The 27,619-nt window shown below is 49.0% G+C and overlaps 9 protein-coding genes across 9 annotated transcripts; 4 read left to right on the top strand and 5 right to left on the bottom strand.

Annotated features, from left to right (window-relative positions):
* Nucleotides 1-171: 171 nt before the first annotated feature.
* On the bottom strand, nucleotides 172-1,725 carry F5B22DRAFT_90000 (cutinase). The gene is made up of 3 exons (XM_047980677.1): nucleotides 934-1,725; nucleotides 723-875; nucleotides 172-612 (listed from the first exon to the last, which is right to left on the bottom strand). The coding sequence occupies exons 1-3, from the start codon at nucleotides 1,279-1,281 to the stop codon at nucleotides 439-441; spliced, it is 675 nt and encodes a 224-aa protein (XP_047832171.1). The 5' UTR covers nucleotides 1,282-1,725; the 3' UTR covers nucleotides 172-438.
* An 863-nt stretch (nucleotides 1,726-2,588) lies between these two features.
* Nucleotides 2,589-4,038, bottom strand: F5B22DRAFT_635548 (uncharacterized protein; the record flags this gene model as incomplete). Its single annotated transcript, XM_047977163.1, has 2 exons — nucleotides 2,589-3,605; nucleotides 3,658-4,038. The coding sequence occupies 2 exons, from the start codon at nucleotides 4,036-4,038 to the stop codon at nucleotides 2,589-2,591; spliced, it is 1,398 nt and encodes a 465-aa protein (XP_047832172.1).
* Nucleotides 4,039-5,513: 1,475 nt separating this feature from the next.
* Nucleotides 5,514-6,477, top strand: F5B22DRAFT_90036 (uncharacterized protein). The gene has a single exon (XM_047980678.1). It carries the CDS (start codon nucleotides 5,607-5,609, stop codon nucleotides 6,354-6,356), a length of 750 nt encoding a protein of 249 aa, XP_047832173.1. The 5' UTR covers nucleotides 5,514-5,606; the 3' UTR covers nucleotides 6,357-6,477.
* A 121-nt stretch (nucleotides 6,478-6,598) lies between these two features.
* Nucleotides 6,599-7,947, bottom strand: F5B22DRAFT_654387 (uncharacterized protein; the record flags this gene model as incomplete). The annotated part of the gene is made up of 3 exons (XM_047979795.1): nucleotides 7,380-7,947; nucleotides 7,089-7,314; nucleotides 6,599-6,957 (listed from the first exon to the last, which is right to left on the bottom strand). Exons 1-3 carry the CDS (start codon nucleotides 7,833-7,835, stop codon nucleotides 6,599-6,601), a joined length of 1,041 nt encoding a protein of 346 aa, XP_047832174.1. The 5' UTR covers nucleotides 7,836-7,947.
* Nucleotides 7,948-9,034: 1,087 nt separating this feature from the next.
* Nucleotides 9,035-9,372, bottom strand: F5B22DRAFT_645320 (uncharacterized protein; the record flags this gene model as incomplete). Its single annotated transcript, XM_047978562.1, has 2 exons — nucleotides 9,035-9,111; nucleotides 9,168-9,372. The coding sequence occupies 2 exons, from the start codon at nucleotides 9,370-9,372 to the stop codon at nucleotides 9,035-9,037; spliced, it is 282 nt and encodes a 93-aa protein (XP_047832175.1).
* A 2,373-nt stretch (nucleotides 9,373-11,745) lies between these two features.
* F5B22DRAFT_654389 (uncharacterized protein) lies at nucleotides 11,746-13,326 on the top strand (the record flags this gene model as incomplete). The annotated part of the gene is made up of 1 exon (XM_047979796.1): nucleotides 11,746-13,326. Exon 1 carries the CDS (start codon nucleotides 12,175-12,177, stop codon nucleotides 13,324-13,326), a length of 1,152 nt encoding a protein of 383 aa, XP_047832176.1. The 5' UTR covers nucleotides 11,746-12,174.
* A 4,211-nt stretch (nucleotides 13,327-17,537) lies between these two features.
* On the top strand, nucleotides 17,538-20,146 carry F5B22DRAFT_90214 (uncharacterized protein). The gene is made up of 2 exons (XM_047980681.1): nucleotides 17,538-18,183; nucleotides 18,245-20,146. Exons 1-2 carry the CDS (start codon nucleotides 17,707-17,709, stop codon nucleotides 19,706-19,708), a joined length of 1,941 nt encoding a protein of 646 aa, XP_047832177.1. The 5' UTR covers nucleotides 17,538-17,706; the 3' UTR covers nucleotides 19,709-20,146.
* A 1,490-nt stretch (nucleotides 20,147-21,636) lies between these two features.
* Nucleotides 21,637-25,534, top strand: F5B22DRAFT_90098 (heavy metal translocating P-type ATPase). The gene has a single exon (XM_047980680.1). The coding sequence runs from the start codon at nucleotides 21,927-21,929 to the stop codon at nucleotides 25,293-25,295; it is 3,369 nt and encodes a 1,122-aa protein (XP_047832178.1). The 5' UTR covers nucleotides 21,637-21,926; the 3' UTR covers nucleotides 25,296-25,534.
* F5B22DRAFT_90075 (C3HC zinc finger-like-domain-containing protein) lies at nucleotides 25,535-27,553 on the bottom strand. Its single transcript, XM_047980679.1, has 2 exons — nucleotides 26,715-27,553; nucleotides 25,535-26,642 (listed from the first exon to the last, which is right to left on the bottom strand). Exons 1-2 carry the CDS (start codon nucleotides 27,403-27,405, stop codon nucleotides 25,774-25,776), a joined length of 1,560 nt encoding a protein of 519 aa, XP_047832179.1. The 5' UTR covers nucleotides 27,406-27,553; the 3' UTR covers nucleotides 25,535-25,773.
* Nucleotides 27,554-27,619: the final 66 nt, after the last annotated feature.

The following is a 27,619-nucleotide window of genomic DNA, read 5'->3' on the forward strand; positions in this document are numbered from 1 at the left end:
GGCGCTAGCTTGGGACGATTATTTATTCTTTACGTGTTATGTAGGAGCCTGTCTGAGATACCCGGCTTCTTCGTATTTCTTGTTAGTTTCTTAGCCAGTATACCTAGGCATTGTATTTGCTTATGATAATCTACTTAGCTTCCATGCCATCAAGTGCAGCCTCGAGGGATGATTACTAGGTTGTACAATTTTTGTTCTTGTGCTCCTCCCATAGTTACATGCAATAGGTCGAATTTCGTAACACGTTGAGAAGACCAGCATCCGCGAAAGCGCAGTCCACATCTAGGTCGATCTTTTCAGTCTCTTCGTGAGAGGCAGTCATTCAATTCTCGTTCTAACGCGCTAAATTCAAGTTGACTATGTATGACACACCTTATTTGAACTAGATCAATATCGAAGAGAATCCGAGCACCCAGAACCGCAACATCTGCAATCCTATCATAGTAGCGACTGAATGAAATTGAATGCCTGTGTGCCGTACACGTTCACATAGCTCTGATGCGTGTTCGGGTCGTTGCCGTTGCAGCAGAACGGATCGCCGGCGTCGCAGTACGACTGGATGATGAAGGAGTTGGCAGGCGAGCACTGGAAGCCCTGGGGTCGGGCAGCGAACTATAGTTTCGAAGCTATTAGTGCCTATCCGCTATATTCCAATGTTCCTGTGTCTGTCGACTGCGGAAACGGATAGTGAAGCTTGGAAATGTGATAAGGGCGAGACTTACCCCTCCCGCTCTACATGTGCCCACGTTGAATGGCAAGCCTGCGACATTATGCGGATCGCCCATAAAGACCACCGCCTTCACGGCATTCAGCGCGGCGCCCGAGAGCGTGTTCCCTGCGCCGCCGCAGATGGCATTGTCCATTATTTGACCGCCCTGCATTCAAGACATGTTAGATACGCAATCCTGCTCCATCTCGCGAGTTTCGACGCACCTGCGAGTATCCGATGAGAACGATCTTGGTATTGGGACATCTCCTGTTCATGTCGTTCACGGCGGAGATCACGGCGGCCGTTCCCTGGTTGGCGGAGCTGTTGTAGTCGACGCCGCCGCATGACGCCTGGCCGCCACAGGCCGGATAGTTGATGGCTGAGGACTGGCTGCCTGGGTTCGCGGCCGTCACCATGTTCACGAGTCCACCTGCTGTGCCGAAGCCCGGGGGCGCTGTCGTCTCGCGCGCCCCGAAGACGAATACCCCCGGGCAGTTCTGGCGCTGCTCCAATCCAACCGGGTTCGCGGTCGCCGCGGCGACCAAGATGGGGAGAACAGCTGTGGACTTCATTTTCTATGTATAGCGACCGGCGCTCGTGTATTCTTGCTGCTGGTGGCGATGGTGATGTGCTCGTAAACTTATTCCCAGGAGCCAGCGGCGATCTCAACCAGGTCTATATTTATACCTGAGGGCAGCTGTCTGTCGCTTGCGCACATCGTGGGTCGCTTGTCTTGCAATAAGAGTTCCCCATTGTCGTCGTTCCATATTCAAAACGCCACGCCATTCTTTGGTGTTTCGGGCTCGAGCTTCGACTGAGTGTGCCTGGATTTTGACGTTGATGACAAAGGCGATGCAGGGTTCGGGTGCTGAGCTCTGACAACGGTATCCATAATATCTGTGACGGGTGGGTAAATAACCTGTGCTCTACGCGGAGCTGTTGGTTGATGTATTTACGACCTTGTCGGACTAGTGGCCGAGCGACAGGGGACACGAGCCATGTCTTGTGTCATACCTTGTCCTTACTATGTACTGAGTTCGTTCGAACTTCGGATCATGCCATCTCTGAATTACAGGGCTTTCCTTGTGTGCCATCCCAGTTCGATAGGTTGATCTACATTCCTATCTAACCTACCTAGTGTACTGTTCAGCCTGGAGAAGCTTACCTGCGGTTCTGCGAATAGAAGTAATCACGTTTTCTTTCCGTGTTAGAGATCTGCATTTTGGGCATTTACTATGTAAGCTAGTTAGTATATATTGTGCATAGATCTGTTACCTACTACTAGCTAAGAAGGTGGGAATTCGAGTTATGCTTTTGGTGAAGACCCCAGCAGTCGTTAGAGTTGGGGTAGAGCACCGGCGTCAATTAGCCACTTCTCCAGAATCTATGCTCATGTCATCGAAGAAAGAGCAAATACCTAGGTAGGTAGAAACCACTTTATTGATCTCGGATGCTTGAAGATGTAGTGTCTGGAAGTCTGGACATATTAACATTTAAGCTTAGATCAATCAAGTTGAAGAGTATATGTACCTACGAAGTCATGAAAGGTAGTAGCTACAGCGCTGTAGATATTTTTTTTTCTGACACAGTTCTCTAAATGTGAAAAAAGCACTTCTAATTGTCTATAATCGGCAGAGGAAATTTTTATCTAATATCTGTATTTTTCTACAGTATGTACTGCTCGCGATCCCATACTTGCCTATTAAGGCTTTTTCTACATTCAAGCTAGGAAATACTGATCGCCCTTAACTACTCAATGCTCACTGCTGAAGACGAATCCAATAGCCCTGGCTCATCCGTGATAAATCGATGGGAGAGTGGTGCAGGCGGCAGGCTACACGAAATGCCACGACAATAGATCACAGAGTATATGTTTTCCCTAGGCTGAAAGTCGCCAGAGCCACTTGTCAAAGCTATCCGCATCAAGGTTCCTCGGTCTGGCGGTCTTGGAAGTCCTCCATTTTGTTGAGTATGCATTGAACGTGGAGTGCTTGGTCGGATTCTGCATCAAGCTTTTAACCCACTGGGTTGCTGGACTATCCTCGCCCTCGCACTCAACTCGTGACATGTATGAACGTTCAGCAAACACACTTGCCCGAGCCTGGTCTCCGTGTGCAACACTAATTTGAAAAGCATCATAGTAGAGCCTTGCCAAGAGAGCGATCACTGCACCCGCATACTCCTTGTCAAGAATCTGGAGAAGGTTATGGCAGGCAGCCAGACTCTTTTGCGGGCTGTTCATCATGGCGACCGGGTCACCTATCGTTTCGTCGAGTCGCTGAATATCGGCACGTCGTTTGTCGCTTGCTTGAATCACCTGAGGAGATTGAGAACAAAGCTCACAGGAACATTGAAAACCAAAACTTTCTCTGAGCCTTTGCTGGCGAGTCTGCGATGATCCCTCGGCCGCATAAGAGATCAGGATCTCTTCTCCAACGAGGATGTCCCTGGTTGCATGTATCGTCTCATACTGGGCCGCTTCATTCCAATTATTATGGGCATTTGGGATACAGCTGTGATTGATGAAGCAAGCTGTTAGATATATACCTCCGACGGAAGAACCTGGGCCACAAGGGAGGGCATTAGTTCTGACGACGCCGGCGAAGGCATATGGGCCAGGAAAGTTGTTGTGCAAAGACAAGAACCCCCCTTGCTTATCTTTAGAAAGTAGCTTGAGCTTCTCGGCTACACAGCGATTCACGAACTCTGGCATCGAACTTTCTACTTTAAGAAGTGGTTTCTCGCAAAGGATTCGAGTACCTTTAGGGATGTCAACTGTGGCTACTAATCCTCTGCCTCGACCGGGGATCGTCATCACTTTGTAAAGGTTGGTATCGCAATCGGTGCCTTGGTTATTGACAGATGTAATGGGGATAGGCTCAGGAGTAGGAACTTCCTGAGAAAGGATTAGACAATCCATACGGCGGGGGACCGAAGGGTGTACATACTGACTCGTACGACTTGATCGACGCGTGGACGAAATCCCATCTATAGAAGCCAAACTCATCGCACAACTCGGTCCAGGGGCGGATCTGGCCTCCGAAAAAAGCCTTCGCCATAGACATTACTTCCCGGATATAATTTTCGACTCCGGTCTCTGCCGCAATTCTGCCTGTGATCTTCGAACTAAATCGCAAAAACTTGTGTCCTTCAATGGGAAGCGATGGCCATTCACCGGCCTTGAAATATATGACGCGCGAACCGACCTCAACTTGCCCATCGCCGGCATAGTGCTGCTTTACCACTTCGAGAAATCGCTCCCACTTCATACGGTCCTTGACTCCCTGTGACAACCGAGGAACCATATCGAATCCAGCATCTGCTCCCATCTTGAAATCTTTAGAGAGTGATCTCACACTTGCTGATTGTTGGGATTTTATGGTCTAAGAGATGAAATTCCAAGGGAGAGGAGTGCCGAAACATCAGGATGACTGTTTGTGGTTGATCTGTCACTTGGGCATATGTGCAGCTACCCGTCAGTTCTATGTCGTGTAACACCAAAATGCCGTATTTACTCCTCGATACACGAAGGTTCTCTTCATTAAATCTCCACAAACAAGTATGAAGCGCCATACATTGGAAGTGCCTAAGTTCTCCAAGCAGTTTGGACGCCTATTTCAGAAGACATGATATCTGCTTCCTTGGCGTCTCTTCCTATGTTGGAGGATCACATGGTTTGTCTATCCTCTGCGCCCATCACCGCGATCCTGAGCGACATATCAGGTATAACAAGTATCGTCCGCTGCGCTAGGGATTGACTGGCGCTGTTACTTATCGATCACTCAGACTGGCGCGCCAGATTCGAAACGCACTGGAACGTGCTCCTCGTGACTACAGGCACTACCCAACTGTCTAGTGCCGATGGTTCTGAGCTATAAGGTTGTTCAAATTTAATCCCCTACTCAAGTCAATGCCATGACACTCTCAAATCCGCGGTCTCCTCCCGGAGCCCACAGTAAATCTGACATCTCCGCCGAGCCGGCAAATCTCTCGCATGACTCTCAGCTCGCGCATGGTCTAGATTGTTGAGCCCAGGAGCTTGAAGTCATTTTCAACTCAAATGCATCGGTGAACGGGGCGCAGGAGAGCGTGCGCGGGAAGCCACAGTCATTGAGGCCATATCGAGGATCCAGTCATTGAATATGTGTACCTAGTGTTATGCCTTGATCATGTACATCGCTACCTAAAGCAAAGGGGTAGACAGCAATGTTGGCGGATGATTGATGACATAGTCAGCACGTTCGACAGTTAAGAATACCTATGCAAGCGTCTCTTGGATCTCTTGGACATCTTGGACACGCATTGCTTTGTCAGCAATCGGAGTGGTGAATTTGCTTCTTTCCTTATCTTCAGTGCCCAAATGCCCTGTACTGTAGCTCTATAACTTGGAACACGCAGAAAGGCATAGGTAGGCTCCGGGTAGACCCGATACACCCAGAGCTTGCTATGAGCAACAACGATGGCCCCATCTAGAATATCTTCTTCTCAATCTCAACTATACTTCGTCTTGGTCTTCGTACTCGAAGATATTTCGACGCGAAGCTCCTTATGCCAAGATGCTGAGGCTGCGAGCCGTGATGCTAAGCTTTCCCGATCCTCCGGGGCGCAGCAACTGCTACCGCAAGCGGTGAACCAATCAGACAATGGAATTGATGTCTATGTCAGCTCTCAATGGGCTGACCATAAGATGAAACTAGTGTGTACTAGGTAGATCATCCCTCTCGCTTTGTCTTACATATACTGTTGAGGCCGCCCAGCTGTTTGTTCCTTAAATCAGGTACGAGGTCGTCTCTTGCTTGTCCAAAGCACAACTTCGTCCGCTCCAACCCGATAGCCAGGCGCATAAACACAAGACCGAATACGTATATTGAACGCCGACAGCGTTGTGACTCCCAGAATGTCGAACCAGGGATATTACGGCGACGGGAGCTACCCTCCCCCTCACAGCCAATATCCGCCTCAATATCCGCCTCAAGACCCGCAACAAGACCGACAACAACAGTATCTTCGAGCGCAACAGTATCAACAGTTTCCAAATCATCCATACTCTCCATCAAACCAATACGCCACTCAAGGGCACTATCCCCCTCACCAAGGTCAAGGCCAACCCTACGGCGGTCCCTCTCCCTCACATTCTCCGTACCCACCACAGCAACAACCCTACGGGGCGCCTCCACAACAATACGGGTCCGCTTCGCCGTATCCAGGTCAGCCACCACACGATCCCCACGCGCCTCAAGGACACTACCCTCCCCAGGGCCAAGCCGGGCAATACATGCAGGGCGGTAGTCCTTACCCCCCACAGCAATACGATCCAGGCCATTCGCAGCAACATGGCGGTCAACAAGGCGATAGGGGTCTTGGCTCGATGCTCACCGGCGCGCTAGCAGGCAAGGCTGGCGGCGGCGCGTTAGGTGCTATTGGCGCCGCTGCTGCGGCACAGTATCTTGGAGGGAAGGCAAGTCACGGACAACCACTCGGCGGCGGGTCTAATTTCATACCCGCCGGCGTTGCTGGCTACGTCGCCGGACACGGAGGCAAGAAACATAAAAAGGAAAAGAAACACAAGGGACATAAAGGACACAAGCGCAGCAGCAGCTCTAGTAGCAATAGTAGCCGGAGCAGTAAGGGTAGCAACAGCAGCTAGAGTGACTGCAGACGGAGGGGCTAGTTATGATGGAGTATTTTCAGATACAATTACTTTGTCTCAAGGTGGGTTCCCGCCTTCTTGATAATCGTGTAAAGACTGCAAGATATTGTACAGAAGCAAGGTTCCGCGGGACACGTTCAATGACCTGGCGTCTGATGGAAACCCATGGGTCTCTTGATGCATTTCCCGAGCTGTACATGTTTCGTTTCCGAATCATCCATTCAAGTTGATCAGGGAAACTAGATTCGTAGGGCGGGGAACAGCCACTCTACACGTTTCAGCCATTCGCCCTTCGGCTCATCCATATGTGCTTCCAGCTCCCTGCGTACATGAACTTTCATCCAACCCAGTTTGTCAGTGATTTGCAGCTGTTGAATGTACTCCTTAGTGTCCTCGTCGTCGTTAAGACCATCCATCCGCCCATCCCAATCTTTTTCGCTGCCTGCTTTTGGGGCCCTGAGGTAGAGCCAAAGCAAGCGAACAAACATCCGAGGCAACAGTTCCCGTGCAGTACTACTGAAGAATTCGATGTTGTCAGGCACAATGTCAACGCGGCGATTGACGTTTCCCTGATTCATGTAGCGTAGCCCAATAGACACTGTGAAAGTGATTAGTAGCCACACTGAGGCATGGAAAGCTTCTAGAACGCATTCCATGTCTCCTAGGGCGTTGTGATGTTTATCAAACAGCCAAAGGAAGACTTGGGAACCAGGCGTGACAATCACTTACTAATCGAATATAGAGTATCTTGAGGTAGTATAGCGCCACGTATCGTTGCTTCCGCTTTCTCGCAGGCGCGATAATTCATGCGATACCGAATACTGTCTAGAAATTCTGACCTTCGCTCGACAAATGTGCATTCACGCATTTCGACGATTTCCCAGAAGTTTTGAATGTCCCTCTGCCTAGTCGCGCGCTCATGGCTGTAAGTGTCGTGCCAAGCCATCTCATCAAGCTTGAGCCAAAATTAGTAAGTTATCTCTTCAAATCTCTTGTCAACAAGGTATAGTTTGTGCCCACCTCGCGGTCCCAGATGCTGATCGTGTACACGGGTCTTTGTCTGTCGTTACCCCTGCGGATGAAGTGCTTGTGAATAAAGCATATGAAGCGATAACTAGCTGATTCTCCGTCGTATTGTTGCTCGGCACTTTGGCGGATGCTGTGCCATGGCTTGTCGAGATCGTCCAGAATATGGTAGTCGAGGTCTATGACTGGTCGAGGGACGTCCGCGTCTGCCATTGGGATCACTGTGATGGGGTGAAAGTACGCCCATGCTCGCTTCGCGGTCACCTGCGTGATGTTGTAGGCGTTCAACACTTTGACTATGGAGGTTTGGCGTGGAAGTCTCCCTTTCGCCAGGGCCTTGAGGACGGCAGTCAGGTCACCGATGTCGTCTTCGTCTAGGATGGGCAGGGACTTTGTTATGGCATCGTTGAACTGAAATATCCGAGGGTGAAACCCATCAGTGTCGGTCATCTTGGGAGTGTGGTTGAAGGCAGATGTAGAGATCTTGTTTTCGAGCGGTGCCAAAGACCTCTAGTCCACGGTTTCTCTTCGTCGCTCAAGGAGACTCTGGATGGCGTCTTCTTATCTTCTAAGGGATGTCATCCATCTTTGGCGTAATTAGACCCAAATACCGATGCTGCAGCTTGCTGCTCTTCTCCTCAACTTGAGTATCTATTATTTCTTTGAACGAAAGCTTTCTGGAGTCTGAAAGCGGATCATGTTGAAATGCCAAGAAAGACAAAGAACAGCGAGTATAAGCAACATTGATCGCCGACGACAAGAGTCTTTCGTACTCCTATACTACCTGTTCCTCGCACCTTCCTGGATGATTTTTAAAAGCAGGAAGGCACAAGACATGGATACGTCTAAAAGGGAAGGCCAGGAATTTCTGGAGTTGACTGTTAGTTCTAGAATATGACGTGCGAAAAAGTGAAAGGCACCGCTCCACAACTTTTGGTGGTTGTTTCTAATACCTTGATACTGCGTAAACAATGAGCTTTAGTCTTCTGGGCGCTTATCTAATTAGTCAAAGATTATAGACTTGTTTATTGTCACAACTTTTGATAAGGAGGCTAGTACCAGGATATCGGTGTGCAAAAGACTCTGGATATTCTGCCGGAAGCCCCAATTGCCCGACTGCCTACGTAACTAACTAATCAGGACTGCTGTACACATAGTTCTTCCTCCGCCATTATACTGTAACACTTGAAATGAAGTAGATCTAAATATCCTACCTTGAGCAAACCGTAAGAAAGCCCATGCTTCCCAGTAGCATTGTCCGTTTTGGGAACTCTGTTACTTGGATCGGTATTAGTTCCTCAGTTACACTAGGTGTCCACCCCTAATCTGGATCGGTAGAACCCAAAAGCTGGGGACTTCGCAATCTTAGGGCGACGGCGGCTAAAAAAGTCAGGCCATATTGACGCCCAAAGCCCGTCGGTCAGTCTTTTACAATGGTTCATACCATACAATGCCCCGGCGAGGCGCTCGCGTGGCTTGCATGGCTTCTTGTAGATTCCGCCTTGCGTTAGTAAGACCTGTACCATTCATTGAACACGTGGTGACTTGTCACAAGAGGATGAGCGTGAAGACTGGTGTACCTTCTTCCGCAAACGGTAACAAGGTCCCTTCTCAAAGAAGACATTAGTCAGTTTCGAGCTAGAATCTTTCTATAGTTCAACATCAACCGTGTCAATAAATCCATCTTCCTCCTTATCCCTGAAAGCCATACTGTGAACACTTTGCCCTAGCACCTTCGTTATAGGTTCGCCTCATGCAAAGAGACGTCACTGCCACGCTCACACCAGGAATCAATTCGATCCTTGATGAAGATCTCAACCTTAGGTTCTAGCCTCTCGATATCTTCGGCCGAGTCAAGGAGGCCACTCTTCACGGCCATACGTCCATCCATAACTTGAAGTCCCACAACGATGATCGTAGGGCACGTGGCGCAGAAATGGTAGGTGACGTCCAGGCCTGAGATTCCCTGACGGGTCCAGGTTCGCATCTCGCCACTAGTATGGCGGAACTATCCCCACGGATATATGAAATCAGTGTCTATCTACAGGTAGTAGTCGTGATTGTAGAGATGAGGTGATTGGGCATGTGTGATGTGCAAGGGGCCTACCTGTTCGGCTTCAATGAGAAGATTGGTACTGCCGTTTGCACCAGCGTATTTATGGCACGGGCCACAGTGACAGAGAACCTGCCGTTATGAATCAAGAATTCATTAGTCGCACTTCAACTACTTCTTATAATATGTCTTTTCCTGAATGAGCTCACTGCTGCGAGAGGTTCCCCAGTAATCTCGAACTTCACCACGCCACACATACAACTTCCTTGGAGCATGTTGAAGAATTTGTGTGGAACACGATCGCGATATCGGTAGCCCCGAGGTTGTCCAAGACTTCGTTAGGCCAATAGTGGTCGGATAATATCGCCGTTCTCGCTATTACTGACTTCAAGGACGAGTAAAAGGCTATTGCCTTATTCTAGAGGATAAAGCCCGTCTTTTATATTGATAAGAGCTACCTAGGTACACCCAACTTCCACGCATTGAACGGCATCTCTACGCCACAAGTACTAAAGAGAGCCGATACTGCCTTTGAGCTCTTGGCTCTGGATGAAAAGAAAATCTAGACGATAATGGTTGCTGCGATGATATATTCGTAGAGGTTCTTAAACCGGTAGCTAGACCGTCGATTATATCACGTTCTGGAAAGGCGTAATGTCTTTGGTCAACAGAGGACCCAGGGGCGGAACGAGTACATTGAGGACATCCGATGATGTATCCAGACAGTGTGCATGATACACGGCTTTCAGAAGGTCAAGAGACGCGCGGTCCTCTGTGTTTATATGTCTGATCACCTAAGTAGGTATAGATCTGTAAAGCCCTTCAGAATTCATCATCCATATGTCTTCAGGCTACCTTCTAGGAGCGTTTGTCAATTCACATCAAAGAACCCCCAGCATCACCATCGAGCTAAGGCTGCTGAGTAGAGGCCAGTAGATACTTAGTAGCAAGATAAGATAATTTCTCACAATGTACAATGGTTCACGTGTCTCAGACATCCGAGACCTCGGTTACGCTACCTTATCACGCGAGATATGAGCACTACTACTGGTTGATCCTGTCAACAAGTGTAACAAACCTGACATCGATCTGATCTGGCTCCGGTATCCTCGTGGGGGTGGCGTTACCGGTGTCTTTTCCGCTTTTCTGTTTTGGCTGGGTATTGGAATATCGTATTGCTGATAGGGGAAGTCTTATGCATGAGCCCGTCCTCCCGTCCCGTCCTCCATACCGGTACTAAATATCCGCAGGCAGGGTTCTGTGATCTTCATTAGAAGTTCAATGACATTGTAAAAGTGCTAAACACAAAGCTTATAATAGATACCTCGCACTGGAGGGGTGTACAGGTGGATATATGATCTTATCAGGAAGTTTTGGGTTCCGAAACAAGTGATGGTTATTACGCTATCATCTCATATGTTTTCAGCGAATTATATGGCGGAACGCTACAATATTCTTTGTGGCCTACCCAAATCCACAAGCGTATCACCCTCACACATGTATGTAACTGGTAAGAAGTGGCCCATAAAATTCCGTGACACAGGCGTAATTCAACACGTCATTGTGTCTGTCTGTAACCGGAGCTTTCAATGAACAGTCAGAATGAAGACACAACTACAAGGCAATTAAACATTTCGAAGATAGCGGATGCAGTTTACTTACACACAACTACCAAGATGTAGATTTATGTAAATGCATATGCGTGTACCATAGCATTGATAAGATTGCCGATTCGCCATAGCTTCGGAGTGGCACGGACCATGGTCAAGAACGAGGTGAGACAACTTAATATAGTATACAACAACTGTTGAAGTTGTCTAGAGTGCCGAATTAGTCAGCAAGGTGGCTTAGGCAATTCAGCAAATCGGCTTTATCTTGTACAACTGTATGAGTTCGAAAAATAGATCTCCATAGCACGCGCGCGTTACTTTTAGCACAGCTTTCTTGGTGAAGTTCATTGCATCCCTCTCTCTATGATCAACAAGTTCCCAATGACGGAAGCTATTCAAAAATACGTATTGAAGGGTAGATCCTATCTATCTCTTTAGGTGCGGATGACCTCGTTCAATTATTACTCTCACCCACTTCACTCTAAAGCTATTGACATTCGTATTCGAAGCAGATTAGTGTGGTAAGTATGCTAATTATACTAATAGATTCAATTATTACAGTACCATATACTGAGTTTAGGCGCGCACGGTCTCGACATGATAACGTCGTTCTCTCCTTTGCGATAACGTAGCGGCCTAGAACTACATTCCTATTCCGTTCCGTGATATAAATACTGTCTGCGATGTTACGGGAACTACCATTTACCTTGCTCCGGCGCTGTTTGATACTGATTATGAACGCTTGATCAAACAGTTTTGCTAGCTTGAATTAATTAACAATCAAGCATCTCACACTAATTACACTATGAACAAGAGGTCTTTCACCCCAATATATTTTCCTTTGTAGCAGCACCATTCATCTATCATGTTATTGTTTTATTTTTCCATTAATGAAAAGTCTTACTTCGGTTATATGTTAGGCAGTCGTATCCAGGACCAAGCAGCACACTCTAGTCAAAACAATTAATCCCTTTATTATCGAGGCATGATGTAGCATGAAAAAGATAAAATCTAGTCAGTTTGTCGATTTCCTGCGTGTTCTCGATACCCCAATCTTTATCACTCAACCACAGAAGATTTGGGAGCAATATTAGAATATTCCGCAAATCTGACATGCCCGAGAACAATGCAGAACCTAACATCGAATGGTCTCATGTTATGGGAACATGACTGCAGTTTGCACCACGAGCAGAAGCTTGTTGATGGTATACGTCCAATATTCCATGGCTACGATGCGGACATTATCAAAAGAAAATCAACCGAATTGCGGAATCAGCTTATTAATAACCCAACTATACCTCAACAACTACTCCAGTATGAGATTGTAAGTGAGTTTCTCCAAGCTGACCTCCAAAACGCCGGTATCGAGGTCTACTATGGCATTATCAACGCATGGGCAATTTCTTTTGACCTGATGTTTTTCGACGGGTTTCTTACACAGGGCCCCGAAGCACTCTTTACCATATATCTCTACTGGTCTGGCTATCCCTATTGCCACGCTGAAACTGGTCCCAGTCTCAACCTACCAAAGTTGCGTATTCATATTTTCTTGATAGATAATGAAAACGGTACCCGTTATTCCAAGGGGCACCTGTTCAATGCTGTATTACACGAGATGTGTCATGCCTATGAGAAAAGCATCTTCAATTATTGCCAAGTCAAGAATGATATCGAGGTTGAATCCAACTATGATAGCGGGCATGGACGTATTTGGCAAACCCTTTTCTATAATTCAATTGAAGTAGTGAGTACGTGGCACCCTTCACTATCACATCTCGGCATATATCCTAAGCCTGCAACGGGCCAGCCAGCTCTACCCACAGCTTCGTTGGAAATTAATTTTGGTCAGCTTGCTCACCGACTAGTACGATTTGAATACCTGAATGAAGCAGAATGGGCGAGGGCATTTCTAGCAGACAAGTTTAAAGCCGGGCCGCGGTACAATGACTCGGAAGGGGAATTCATGAGTTCGCTGCTTGGCCTCCGTTATTTCACTTCGGAAACATTTCTGGACGATATATTACCTAATCGATTGGCGGTATCAAAGCTTTTCATCTGCTGCAACGCCGCGCTCTTCTGCATTATCGCTTTGCTCCTATGGTGTTTTGATTATTGGTGGTTTGACTGGTTTATTTTCGTCCTTACTACTCACTACATGTCTACTCAAAGCGCCCTCCGCACATATGAGGCGTGGTTGACTCTATTCAGAACGCCTTTACTTCGATTGATATGCCTAGTACTCCTGGCGAGGATTTACAGGAGTTTTGGGTGGTTGTGAACGGAATATACTGACAAATCGTGGGGACATGGTGCTCGTGTGATATTCGTATATACATGTCGGTACATTATTTATTCACATGACTGAGTAATTGTATAATCACCCCTCCGTGGCGAACTATCTTGTAGGGGCAAAAAAATATTATCCCATTTATATGTCTATAGTTACCAAGTATTAATGAACTGAACATCGACATGTGTAATTATATTTACTCACCTTCCGTATTAAACCCGAGATCTTGCATTGTGCCGGACTCAAAGCCCACTGTCATAGGATACAGATAAAGAAGGCACTCTGTAATATACAGTATCATAAACAGGCAGGATAGGAGGTAGAACTCGAAGGACTCGCGTAACAACAAGAGTTATTTATAACCTCATGCTTAAGATTGTCGCAGCCATTCACATCAGGTTATGTGCTAGTCTGAATACCATATCACCACAAGGGGATGTTGGAAAATTCCATACCTAACGTCTGAGTGATCGGACAAGCTGATATTAACCACCCTCTCAACCTAATAGTAACCTACTGCACGTCTAGCCTTGTCCTAATAGTACCCCAAGCTTTGACAAGGTAGAACTTTTGTTTTAGTACTTTAGAAGTCTTACCACATCTATCCCAGAGTAATGTATAACGTCCTAACTCGGTCCAATGGCAAATTCTTCAACTCTTGATTTACCATTACACAGGTTTTCTCTCGAGGCACACACAGCTAATACTCTTTTTACTTCTTTCTAGTGACCAAGAGCCCCTATCCTATGATATAGCTAAAATTTGTAATCTGGTTTTTCGTAGCATCATACGAAACAGACAAATATGATACTCTACAGATAGTATCAGTCATCGGCATAATAGTTACATGTAGGGCTCGCGCAACAACAAGAGTCATATACACTCCCCCCTATACTTGAGATCGTGACATATGGATATCTAACAATAGGGCGTCTTCGGACATGAAGGTCGTCTCGGGCACGAGTGTGCGTAGCGAACCCGAGAGCCTATCCGGTAAGATAGATATAGCCCGCTGGGAGAGAGGCGACGTAAGGTATAATTAGACATAAGGAGTCTACACATAAGCTGATAACAATAAGGCTTTAATCGCGCACCAACATATAGGTGCCAACTACCTCGCCACCTTCCCGCGTCTTACGCATATAATTAAAGCACGTAGGCATTGGGTCGCACGGCGAAGATCTGCTAAACAGCGGTTGTCCGTATTACCAACACGTACGAAACGCGGGACGGCAAGTATGTGTCCGTCGGAGCGCTCGAGCCGCGATTCTACGCCGCGCTCGTTAAAGGCCTTGGGCCAATGCATAAGGAATAGGAAAGGAAGGGATGGGAAAGGATGCGGAAGGATCGTATCATTGCATTTTTAGTATGGTAAATGAATACCTACATCTATGGCGCAGTGTCCCGCAGATGTCAATGAAGTGAGGACATTTAGAGTCCCTCTCTCGCCTCTGGCAATATACACGTCTACGTCTCTTGGTCGTCTTATCTAGCGCTCTAACATAAGATATGGTTAATTGTTAATGAAGTGCAAACAAGAGAATTTTAGGATTTCAAGACGTGTACCAGCACCGCATAGTCCCTTCACACATTACATTTTACCTAGCTTGGCTACTGCTTGGCCAAGCCGGTTTACCTGATCTACTTAAGTAAGTAATTTTCAGAATGTGGAGATGCCACTCGATGGATGGATGCAGCCCCATGAACTGCTTGACGTTAGCGGCTGGTTTAGCGGGGTTCTGGACCGTTGGTCAAAATGTGCCTCTCCAGGAACTCGGCCGATCCTTGACGGATGTATTCCAGTCTGTCCAGGCAACAACATAAAGCTCTGCCGGACTCTTGCGTGAAGGAGGGGAGTGATGTTGGCATTGATGTTGGCATTGCTGCATCCCCGTGCCGCATTGAAATTAGCAACATGGCGTGTCATCAAAGTTAGCAGAGCATCGAATACTATGTACTTGTTATGTGTGTTGGTATTGCGACATGAGCATTCGCAAAGCCACACCGGCACAGACATCGGCACGTCCACAACAAATAAGACAGCTAGAGACAGCCAACAAATGTCGAGCTGAAGCAATACCTACAACTTCTGATTTACCTACCCTCCCTCCAATAGGTAGGTACACTACCTACAGTACTACGTAGTAGGGAGCTGCGTGTCATGGGTTCGCGTGGTGCCGCGCCAGCGCGTCCCAATTCAATGGCACCACTCACACCGTCAGCCATAACTCGCTAGGTATGTGGGTAGTAAGTACCTGTCGAGCCTGTGTTTCTGCCAGTGACCACGCTAAAGAAAAGGGATCCATATCAAGTCGTTTCACTATTAGAGACCTTGTATCGTGCTCGGTGCTGAGACTTCAAAGTTAGGCCTTTGCCAACCTAGTAGGCACTCATCTATCCAGATAGCACGCTGTATACATAGTATATAGTACCTAGGTAGGTTAGCTGGTAATCTGCTGGTAATAATAGGTACTTACTTAAGTACCTTCTGAGAGCCAAGGCGGCAGATGCCATTGCAGATGCGTTTGATACCATACAGTAATTGGCTAGCTCTCGGCAGGTGCGAGCAGGGGTGGGCGGAGGAAATATAGAGGAAATAGACCGGGGCAGGCATAACCTACTTCGACCCATATTTCTGCCCACATGGTACTCACAGCACTAAGGCACCTACTAAGTAGGTAAGTAAATTTAGTAGCAGGTAGTGGAGAAACCTACCTAGGTACCTACATGACAAGATCAGAACATAATCAGAAGCAGATGCGACGTCCTCTACATACTGGCCTCTGTTGGACTAAGCTGAGCCCGGACAGGCTTGAGCTAGGTAGAATCAGAGAGGGTAGGCAAAACATACGGGTATATACATGCCTACTCCAGTATACTTATAAGTAACTAGGTAGCTAAATATGCGAGGTATGTACACAATTAGCACATGATGACGGCATTGCTTTGACCAGCTTGAAGGAAAGGACGCTGACGGGCCATGGCTGTGCAAGCTGTTAGTGTACCTAGTCAGTACCTAGTGTCTGCTAGTTGTACCTAGTGTACTTATGTAGCCTACAAATTACATAACTGCTTATGTAGCGCATGAAGATCAAACCGCGGAAAACGTCAAGGATCCATCTGCAAGAGAGCATCACGTACACCAACAACTTGACAAGCTGTTATGCGTTAGTTATGACGGGGAGCAAGAGTCTGCAAGCGGCACGTGTCGCCCGTCCTTATTGGGCACAGCTGATGTTTGGGGCTTTGGCTTGGCTCTGGTTCGGCTCTGGTTCTGGCTCTAGTCTGGACTCCTGAACAGGTAATCTCAACGTCCCCCCAGGTCCCCCAAGCCTGTCCCCAGCTATTGGAGCTTGTTTGATTACTTACTGCATTAGCTTTCTGAGCAGGCAACTGTTTTAAAGGTTTTTTTTTTTTTTTTTTCTCTCTCGTTCAGGCAGCCATTTAAACCAACGCCGAAACACCGTGTCTGACCGTGACCTTCCCAAAGAGTTTCTTTGCAGCATGATCTTCATGGGTGCCTAAGGTGATAGGCAGCGAGCAGTTAGACAGAGATTATGGACTCTTATTCTCCTCCTCTTGCTCGAGTAGGAAAGGCAGGCCACGGTAGGGGTGCCACATTTACAAGGCGCGCGCTGTCAAGTACAATCAATGTAGGTACAATATCCAGGGTTTTGCTTAGGTTAGAGGCGAGAGGTAAGTAAGTCGAAGGTACTACATATGATTTTGTTACCTACATGTTGTACCGACATGGTAGATCCCGGTTCCCGCTCCCCCTTTCCCCAGCAAACTCTGATGTCTAGTACCTACCTCGCCTACCTTGGTACCTCCTCTGCTCACCTGCTCAACACAAAACATTGAAGCTTGGGGGACTCTGGGGGACACAAGGAGGTACCATACCAGACGAATGGATGCTCATCTGTACCGGAATACATACCAAGGCTGTACCTACTGGTCAACTCATTACCATTTCCAAAACGATCTGCTGTACATCACTGAACTCTCAGCCACAACACCATCAGCTGCCTGAACCCATCCATGGCCCCCTGAATAATAATAGTATCACTTGCTACTACCAACATCATAGGTCTGCTCTCGTTTTATTAATATGTACAGCTTGCTTCTCTCACACGACTCATACCATCCCACGGACGTCCACCATACACCACGCAAGTACACAGGCACGATCTCCGAGAAACATTGTGACACAAGGCCTCTATACACACTACACACATATACACATACCTACGGCTGGGAGGCCTCCCCCCCAAGTGACGGATGGAAGCGACAACCAGTACGTCTATGCTCGGCTTCTCATGAGCTTTCTCTCGAGGAATTGCCCAGGGCCCGTCTGAATCTACCATCATCATGTCTGGACCTACGCAAACGCTCCAATGCCACCACATAATTCGAGTCGCCTCCATTGCGACCAGCATTGTGGCGGCCCGGCATCTCTTCGCCAATGGCTTCCACTATCCTTTGCTTATGTTATTGGCACACGTATCAATTGCTGTCGTAATCGAGGCCTTTGGCATCCGGAGTGAGACTATCACCACGCAGAAACCACCCCATAGCTGGACTATACGAGCGTGGCAAGCCCTGTTCGCGGTGCTGGTTGCAGTCGGCTTGATTTTCACTTACCATAGCTTCCTTCACAATAGGAACACGACGCTGGGTGTTATGTTGCTAGGTCTCGACTGGACAACCATCTTGTGCCGGACAGTAAGATGGTTGCGTCAAGATAAGCAACATCCCGTCGATTTCCCTCTATCCATCGTCACATTTTCGCTGTGCATTGCTCTTCTATTGTGGAGGGAAAATTGGTTGGTGGGCAAGGGAATCGAGGTAAGACAAATTGACCCTCATCTTCAAAATTGGCCATTGACTTACTGACAAACGCCTCTAGTTTCTTCTCATTGCTGTGATATGCTTGGCCGTTGCAAGGCACCTTTGGCTGAGAGGCTTGGTGGAAAATCCAGTCAGCTTCAGAACAGTTGCCGTGGATGCGTATGCTGCCGCACTTGGTGCATGTCTGCTATTGGCAACATTTTTACTCGCTGTCACTGGCTGGTATAATCGAAGGGACTTCGGCATGAAAGGTCGGTTAATATGGATGGTGCTTAGTGCTGTATCTGGTTCGTTGGCACTGTTTAGCGAAACGAGTCTGAAGAAACTTAGTTCACGACTACAAGAAAGAATGTCAATCCCCAGCAGGATGGACCTAGCTATCGGCAGCTCAGCTTTACCATTGCTCGTCCTAGCCGCTGTCGAGGTTGATAACTTGTTGACGCAGCACCGACCGTCAACAACATCGGGTGTACAGTGGCTCGGCTTTGCGATCGCGTATCTTTCGACGGTCGACATCACCGTGATAGCATCATCAACAGTGTGGGCCAAGGGAGCATTATACACACCTGTAAGAATTCACGATGAACAAGTCGAGGAGGCGAAGAGCCCGGTCCCCGAGGATACGGAAGCCCTATATCCACCCGACTCTACTTGCGCTAATAATTCTCCATGGCTTCGCCATATATCTCTCGCTTGGAATGCTAGCCTGGGTAGCTTAGCACTGTTGCTGGCGTTCTATTGCGCTATAGGTGCGGCATATACAGAACCCAGCAAAAGGTCCTGGGATCTCGATATCGTGATTGCCCGGTATGATGAGCCCGTCGAACAGGTAGTCGAAACTGTTCAGCTGGCCCTTCAACTTCCTAATATTGCTGGGCGTAAAGTTAGGACGATTGTGTACAATAAAGGAGTACTAAATGAGACGGAGCTACGAACCGATTTCCCCATTCAGAGTGGGCTTGTTATACGACAACTAGAAAACGTCGGACGGGAAGGAGACACGTACCTATCGCATGTACTGGACAGCGAACAAGATTGGGCGAGTCACACATTGTTTATTCAAGCGGAACCGCATGAACCTGGGTACCTCCAAGCTCGGCTAGAAGATTACTTCGTCGAGGATACGGGATTCTTATCACTATCTCATGTGCGGAATTTCTGTGCCAGCTGTGATGCATGTAACGACCACTCCGGGTGGAGTGAGGATGGCGCAGTGCTACGGGATATATTTGAGCGAGCGAACTCCCACAAGACTTGCCAAGATATCAGCTTGACGTATAGAGGTCAATTCGTGGTTTCATCGCGTAGAATGAAACAAGCCAATCAGGAACTTCTCCGAGATGTACGAAGACGGCTATTAGAAAACGAGCGCTTCGGTTTCACCTTGGAGCGATCTTGGGGCACTTTATTCCAGTGTCCCACGATATCGGAGCGGTGCCCAACACTGCTGTCAGGGTGGATAGGGAATCGAGCAGCCGTGGAGGACTGCCAGTGTCTTGATAGTGGTAAAAAGGCGTTATAGAGTACATTGCAATATACCCCAATTTTCATTTCTTGTTCAATTCTAATAGATTTAGTCTCATTTGTATCAAACATCGTACAATATCGCATAGTAGCAAAAGTGCTATGAAGGCCTACAAACGTGAGCGGGGGCTAGCTCTCCCATTTGCTTACTAATATTCATTTGCATGTCTCCAGGAGCTCCTCACCTAAGCCATATATGACGAGAGCGAGAGCGAAAGCGACAGCCCAAGCGCATTGATGCGTTGATAATTATAGCATTCCACGGCATTTCGTGCCACAAGCCTATCAACTTCTTCTCTTAAGACACACCACCTGAGGACCCTCTTTCCTTAGGTATCAAGAGATACCTACTAGAGGAGAAATGGATTAACTGATCTCTGAAGTTGCGAAATGACTGCTCACGTCACGCCTATAAATCCGACTTGGCACAGATCGGAACATTTACAAGTACACGACCTTAGGTAGAACCAGTGTCTGGCTACCTAGTCTAAGTATGCGTGTCACGCCCCATTGTCTGCAAAAGTCCTAAGCCAACAAGCGTCAACGTTTGATCTCCTAATTTTAACATCTAATTAAGGAGACTTGGGCGTTGCGCCACCAGCAGCCTCTCTTCAGCCTGACAGATGTGTAAGAAAGATAGCATTGACACTGTCTGGAATTGCGCCCGTCTATCGTTCTAGCAAGATTGTGGCTTTAGGTTTTACATGTGGCTGGTGCCGCTTCGGCATGAGTCCTCCGAATTCCCCTCCGGGCTCGGTAAGATCAAGCGTGGACAGATGAATCAATCACCGGGGTCACTCATTTTCCAAGAGAATCCTGTCATGGGTAAAGACAACACATCACCGTACTCTCCCACATGCGGTTGGGGTAGCTTCTAAGATTTTGTTTCGTGATTTCGGAGACCACCGCGCACTCTATTGTTAAGTGTAGCACAAACGAGTAAGTCATAACAGTTGCGCCAAGTCAAACTCGGCGAATTTGGTGTCCTTCGTTCACCGGTTCACCGCTGCGACCAGAACAAGGGATTGACTGGTGGTTAGGATTGGCAAGGTCGCAAACAAGATGTTGCTGTAGGATCTGGGCGACGGAAAGACTACCCGAACCTGCTTGGAGCACCGGACATCGACTCACCAGCCTCCATTTGAAGCTACTACGTAGGTATATGCCGTGGACCATCCGTGGCGCTGTCCGTCTCGTCGGGATTGGTTCTGCATCCGACGCCGCTGTCTACTCCGCATCTCCTGCCGTGAATGGCAATTTGCTAGAATTCACCTGAATGGCCGGCCTGGCTCTAGATGACTAGTCCTTTCTGACTTACAGAAGTGAGCATTCTTTGTCTGCGTGACCTACTTTAGCACGATTCGAACCGTTCGAGTAGCCAATGTCTTTACCAGACATTGGGTCACCAGATTCAATCTCGAAATGTCAAAACCGCTGACAAGCGCGAAAGAGAAGGGGAAAGCGCTGCCAACATAAGGTTCTCGGCACCAGCTAGCTACTACTAATGTGTGAGAAGGCAAACTCTATCTGAATCTTGCGTGCTTATTGATCATATTACACCAGCGTGAAATGTAAAATAAAGCAATAGACTCTGAGCTGGGGGGGGGGGGGTTGACCACGCCCTGAGTTTATCATCAACCATGTGGGGTGGCAACTCTGCGGCTTTTGTGCCTGATGAAGCTGCGCGTTTTGTGCGCGACGGAGAAGGTACGTACTCACATAAATGTTCGTGATTTGCCGTTAATCCAGATATCGTCTGATATTCTCGCCCGACTTGTTTGCCTAGATCTGCTATTATCGCTGGATTGCTCACCCTCTTCTACCTTCTTACCTTCGCCATTCACTTCCATATATCTCTACCGCTGGCTTCGATCGTGAACTATAAGGCCAAGCAGCCCACGCATCCATACAACGGAGCCTGTTTACTTCTTCTTCTTCTTCTTCTTGTTTTTCTCTTGGACATACGAAAACGGCATTTTACGTCATCGGTGCCCGAGGCCTGTCACCACCCCCTTCAGCCTATATCGTCTATCTTGTATCCTTCTGCGATGTCACCCTATCTTTAATATACATACATACATACGGATGAATGCGCATCGCTACAGTAGGCAATATCCACTCTCTGCCGGGCTTTAAGTTGTCTCGACGGTCTGCTATTCGGTAACAACACCATCACGACCCACAGCTCAATATCTGTTTGCTTTGGGGATATTGAGATGGCGTCGCCAATGCCGTTACATCCGTTTGTGACCACCTTCCTCGTGGCCAATATACATTGTCCGACCTGTGTATCCAGTATTAAAGATGCGTTGCAAGACTTGGACGGCGTTAGGTGGGTGTCGCCCAACATCATCACCTCTTGCGTTGCTGTCGACCACGATCCCCGAATCCCCATCATGCAGCTCGTCTCCAAGCTGGAAGCCGCCGGGTTCGAGGTATCTAGTCTGTCTTCGGACAATGGCGTCGGTTGTCCGGAAAACCCCTTCCTTGAGAATGCCGAGTCACTTAGCAGCAGGTTTAGCGCTGCCGAAAACTACCTTACTAGGTTAAAGAAGCGCTCACAATCACACACGCAAGGGGGTCAAGCGAAAGAGGAGAGAACTAGGGCACATCTCAACAGCTGTGAACAGTGCCGAGTAGATACGGCGAAAGGGACTCCGGTCATACTAGGTGCCACGTCTGACATGAATCAAGAACGGCCGAGCCCTGGCACAAGCAAACAGAGCTCGGCGCGTTCTGCTATCACGCCTACACATACATCCTCACTGGCTGGAGATGCTATCAACACCACCAAAACGTGGAGGGCTTCATTGGCTATCAGTGGGATGACTTGTGCTTCCTGCGTCAACGCAATCAAAAGCGAACTGGATAAGAAGGATTGGGTTACTCAGGCCACCATCAACTTAGTATCCAATAGTGCGGTCGTGGAGTTCATTGGCACCAAGGAAGACGCTGCCCATGTGGTTGAGAGTATTGAGGATCTGGGATATGATGCCCATCTCGACCAGATCAGCGCCGTGGATGACGAGAGGGAGAAGGAGGCATTACATCAGCGCACAGTACAAATACGTATTGACGGGTTCTATTGTCCGCATTGCGGCGACCATGTAGCAGCCAGTGTCGCCAGCTTCCAGCAAAGCATACGGATCGATAGCCGTCCTACGTGGCAGTGCCCTATTCTGGAAATCACTTACGTTCCTCAGACGCCAACATTTACAGTTCGTCATATCCTAGCGGCGATAGAGGCAAGTGACCCGGCCTTCAAGGCATCCATCTACCACCCACCCACTCTTGAAGAACGTGCGAAGAAGATACAGGCTCGGCACCAGAGGCAGATTCTTCTTCGTACAGCCATCACTCTTGTTATCGCAGTTCCTACTTTTGTAATTGGCATTGTTTACATGAGCCTGCTTCCAGAAAGTAATCCAGGCAAGCAGTTTCTGATGCACCCCTGGGTGTCGGGCATCAATCGTGCTCAGATCGCTCTGTTCATATTAGCAACACCTGTATACTTCTTTACCGCAGATATATTTCACCGACGCACCATCAAAGAGATATGGTCCTTATGGCGGCCAGGGAGCCAAGCCCCAATATTACGACGTCTGTATCGATTCGGTAGCATGAACATGTTGATATCACTCGGTACTACTATTGCATACGTCTCATCGGTTGCGCAAATGATAGCCGCGGGTGTTAAGAATCTCCACATGATCGACGACAGCGATTTCTATTTCGACTCTGTCGTATTTCTCACCTTGTTCCTTCTCGCGGGGCGCTTTCTCGAGGCGTACAGCAAGTCAAAGACGGGGAATGCCGTTGAGGCACTTGGCAAACTTCGTCCCACGATGGCAATCCTCGTTGAGAAGAATAAATCCCAAGACACAACCGATCGAATCGTAGATACGGATATGTTGGAGTTCGGGGATATTGTCCGTGTCCCTCATGGCGCCTCTCCCCCGTGCGATGGAGAAATACTTCAGGGAAGCACGCTTTTCGATGAGGCGAGCTTGACTGGCGAGTCTCGCCCCATAAAAAAGAACGTCGGCGATCAAGTCTTTTCAGGGACGGTCAATCAAGGTGCGCCGATCCTCATCCGTATAACCGGTACAGCGGGACAGTCGATGCTCGATAAGATCGTTAAAGTCGTTCGCGAAGGACAGACGAGGCGAGCACCGATGGAGAAGGTCGCTGATGCTCTCGTTGCATACTTCGTGCCTGTCATCACTCTGATCGCAATCCTCACGTGGGTCGTCTGGCTAGTTATTGGTCTGACCGAGAATAATCTGGGAATTCGAGATCCTGTACCCTTCTCCTTGCAGTTCGCCATAGCGGTGTTTGTTGTCGCCTGTCCCTGTGGCTTAGCCCTTGCCGCACCGACCGCCATCTTCGTCGGCGGTGGTCTTGCAGCGAAATATGGCATACTTGTTAAAGGGGGTGGCGAAGCCTTCGAGATTGCAAGTCGCATTGACTGCGTCGTTTTCGACAAAACAGGTACATTAACTGTAGGGGGTGAGCCGAGTGTGACGGACGCCAAGACCTATCTCCATGAGGATGCTGGGGGGAAAGCGCATGCTCGTCTACTCGCCGCAATCCGAACTGTCGAGGAGAATAGCAGCCATCCTATCGCGAAGGCTATCGTAACATACTGCAAGGCGGAGACATCCGAATCTGTCTCAGTACTCGATGTCGAAGAGATCCCTGGGAAGGGGCTCAAAGCGATGTGTAGTGGCGACACAACGGACGAAACATTTCACATAGTAATTGGAAATGAAGCATTAATGCAGGACTTCTCAGTCAACATACCACCAGCTGCTAGCGCATCGCTTCAAACATGGAAAACCGAAGCGAAATCCGTCGCGCTGGTCGCCACCAAGCCGACATCATCAAGCGAAGCCAACGTGAAGTACACGCTCTCAGCGGCCCTGTCAATATCCGATTCGATCCGCCCCGAAACGCCCGCAGTAATACAGTCTATACGGCAAAGAGGCTGCGACGTATGGATGCTCTCAGGCGACAACGCGGTGACAGCGCGCGCCGTCGCCCTGCGCGTCGGGATCCCCGTCGACAACGTCATCGCCGAGGTCCTGCCCACGCAGAAATCCGAAAAGATCAAGTACCTACAGACCATCCTGAAAGCACGGCGCAGCCGGGGCAAGGAAGAAGACACGACGCGCCGCGCCACGGTGGCCATGGTAGGCGACGGCATCAACGACGCGCCGGCGCTCAGCACGGCGGACGTGGGCATCGCCATCGGCTCGGGCAGCGACGTGGCTATTTCCAGCGCCGACTTCGTCCTCGTCAACTCCCACCTCGGCGCCGTGGTCACGCTCCTCTCGCTCTCGCGCACCGTGTTCCGACGCATCAAGTTCAACTTCGCCTGGGCGCTGGTGTACAACCTCGTCGCGATACCCATTGCCGCGGGATGCTTGTACGCCGTCACCGTCGGCGGACAGCACGTCACGCTCGACCCGGTCTGGGCGAGCCTCGCCATGGCGCTGAGCAGCTTCAGCGTCGTCATGAGCAGTCTGGCGCTCAAGACGAGGGTGCCTTGGATGGGGTTCAGGGCGCCGGATGTCGGTGCTTGAAATGGGGTGACGGTGTGCTTCAGGGGTTGGTGATGGCGTTGCGGGAGTTGGGAGGCGTGATTATTTACGCATGACTGGTTGGTTGTTCGTTTGGAAGGAGTTGTATTATATTATTCCATTCATTCAAACCATGTTCGCAGGAACTTGTGCTCATAGGCAGACGGTAGACAACGCTGTACATAGAAAATGTAACGAGACTCTTCGACCCAGTGCTCTCGTGATATCCGTCGATGCAGTTATACGACCAGATCGTGTTACACCGCCGTGGTATATAATACATAAATGAACCCGAAGTAGAACGCGTGTTTAAAACGCTATGAATATCGACCAAGGATATGTATTACGCTTCGGTCTTAAAGGCTCAGAAATCGGGTATCGTGGTTCACATTAAATGCCAATTCGCTAGCTATATGACTTGAGCTTAAGAAAGAGGGAAGAAAAAAGTGAAAAGATATTCAGCCCAGATTCACATTATCCCTTATACCTTGCCACCGCCCACGCTCTCCTGCCGCGAGTGCGCCGTCGGGGGCCGACTACTGGCCGTCCCCGGCCGACTGCTCAGTGCCCGCTGCTGCTTCTTCCTGCCCTTCGTATCGAAGAGGCTCTTGACTCTCCGGAGCTTCGCCCATCGCTCTTTATCCTTTGCGTCTCTGGCGGCGAGGTCCTCCTCTTCGTCGCCTCCGGGCTTTTCAGGTGTGGCGAGGATTTCTTGCTCCTCGACGTCTCGCTTGTTACTACGCGACGGTGTACCTGGCAAGGAAGCAGCTGCGCGATGGAATGGGTTGCGATGGGCGCTCTTCCCGGCTTGTTGGCGTAGATATGCGCTGTTCTTCAGCGTCTGTGCTAGGATCTCCCAGCCCGCTTTTGTGTCCTTCGTCTTGGCGCCCGGGTTCTGCTGCGCTGTTGCGCTGCGCCAGGGGCAGAAGAATCGGTGTTCGCGGACCGGGTCGAGATGGTCCATGGGTGCGGGGACGAGGACCTCGCCGGTGGCTTCGTCGACTTCTTTGCTTTTGAACATCCACAGACCTAGCCTTCGCAGACACGTGGCGCACGTAGCTGTGTTAGGGACGGCGCCGATCCGCGAGTTCGTGAGGCCTTGCCAGCCGGTAAGAGCTAGAGTAAGAGCTACATCGTTGGGTGTTGAGGAATTCGTGCTGGGTGGTGTTGGTTTGGTGAAGAATGTTGGAGGAAGTTGGGCGTGGGCGGCTTTTATATCTAGGGCTGGAGAGAGACGGAGATTGAATATATATGGAAGGAATGATGATCGGGTGCAGAGGTCGTCGTAGCGTTCGCGCAAGGAAGTGAGGGCTGTTTGTGGTACCGCCAGAGGCAATCTTAGAAGAGAATCTGTAGACGGGTCAGCATATCATATCCTCAATCCAGTCTGCTAGCAGTGTGAGAGGGTGCGGTGCGGGTTACCATCGCAGCCATGCCTCCGCCAGAGACAGTCCTCCTCGTGTGCTTCAATGATCAATTCAGAGTATCTCTTAGCCAATCCTTGTTCCACATCCGAGCCAACAACCATAGGGACCTGTTTCCCATCGACGATCTTTGTGTTGTTGATCTTCACTAGAAGCTCTTTGTTGCACAGAGTACAGCGCACTCGCTCCCCCCCTTGGCACACCCATCCTCGCTTCGCCCACTCAATTTCATTGATCTTATCAGGCTTGGGTGTCCATTCTGTTAGCTCCTGGAAGGTCCCGAGGCGCCGAATGAGGGCATCACGATCGCTTGGGCAATACCTCGGTGGCTCGTTCGGGGTCGCCTTCTGTGGTGTAGCAACTTTGGGGGGTGTTGCTGCCCATTTCTTCAGTACCACGTTGGATATTGTGGTTGTGCCTGTTTTTCCACTTGGAGGTGTCATCTCGACGACACCAATACGGCGCCGTTTATTTAGGTCTGTGCTGGGAGAAGGGGGATCGTGTGTGGGCGCGCTGGCCTTCGCGGTGGCATCGGGAGTCGAGATAGAGGCGGATAGTTGGCTCAGAGGCGATGATGCGGTTGGTTCATCCTGGATTGGCGCATATCGGTCGTCTAAGTCTGGGACGTGAGGTGATCGGGCGCCGATCCCCTGTATCAAAGTGTTGAACTTTCGTTTGGTTGCATTCATGATTTAACCGATGTACGAAACTCAATCTGAGGTTCTCGGTTAGATAAAGAGTGTAGTGCAACCAGCCCTCAGGCTTTTTCTTGGGCACAAAGTCGTTCCTTTCTTGGGCGAATGGAATGTGATCTCTAGACGCCACCAACTGGATTCAAAAGCTTCCGGGCGCAGCCAAATCTGCACCAAGAAATTTCTGCTTTGGTTAAATTAATATAGATAT

This window comes from Xylaria bambusicola (assembly GCF_022495145.1).
Source record: "Xylaria bambusicola strain CBS 139988 unplaced genomic scaffold F5B22scaffold_14, whole genome shotgun sequence".
Taxonomy (NCBI): domain Eukaryota; kingdom Fungi; phylum Ascomycota; class Sordariomycetes; order Xylariales; family Xylariaceae; genus Xylaria; species Xylaria bambusicola.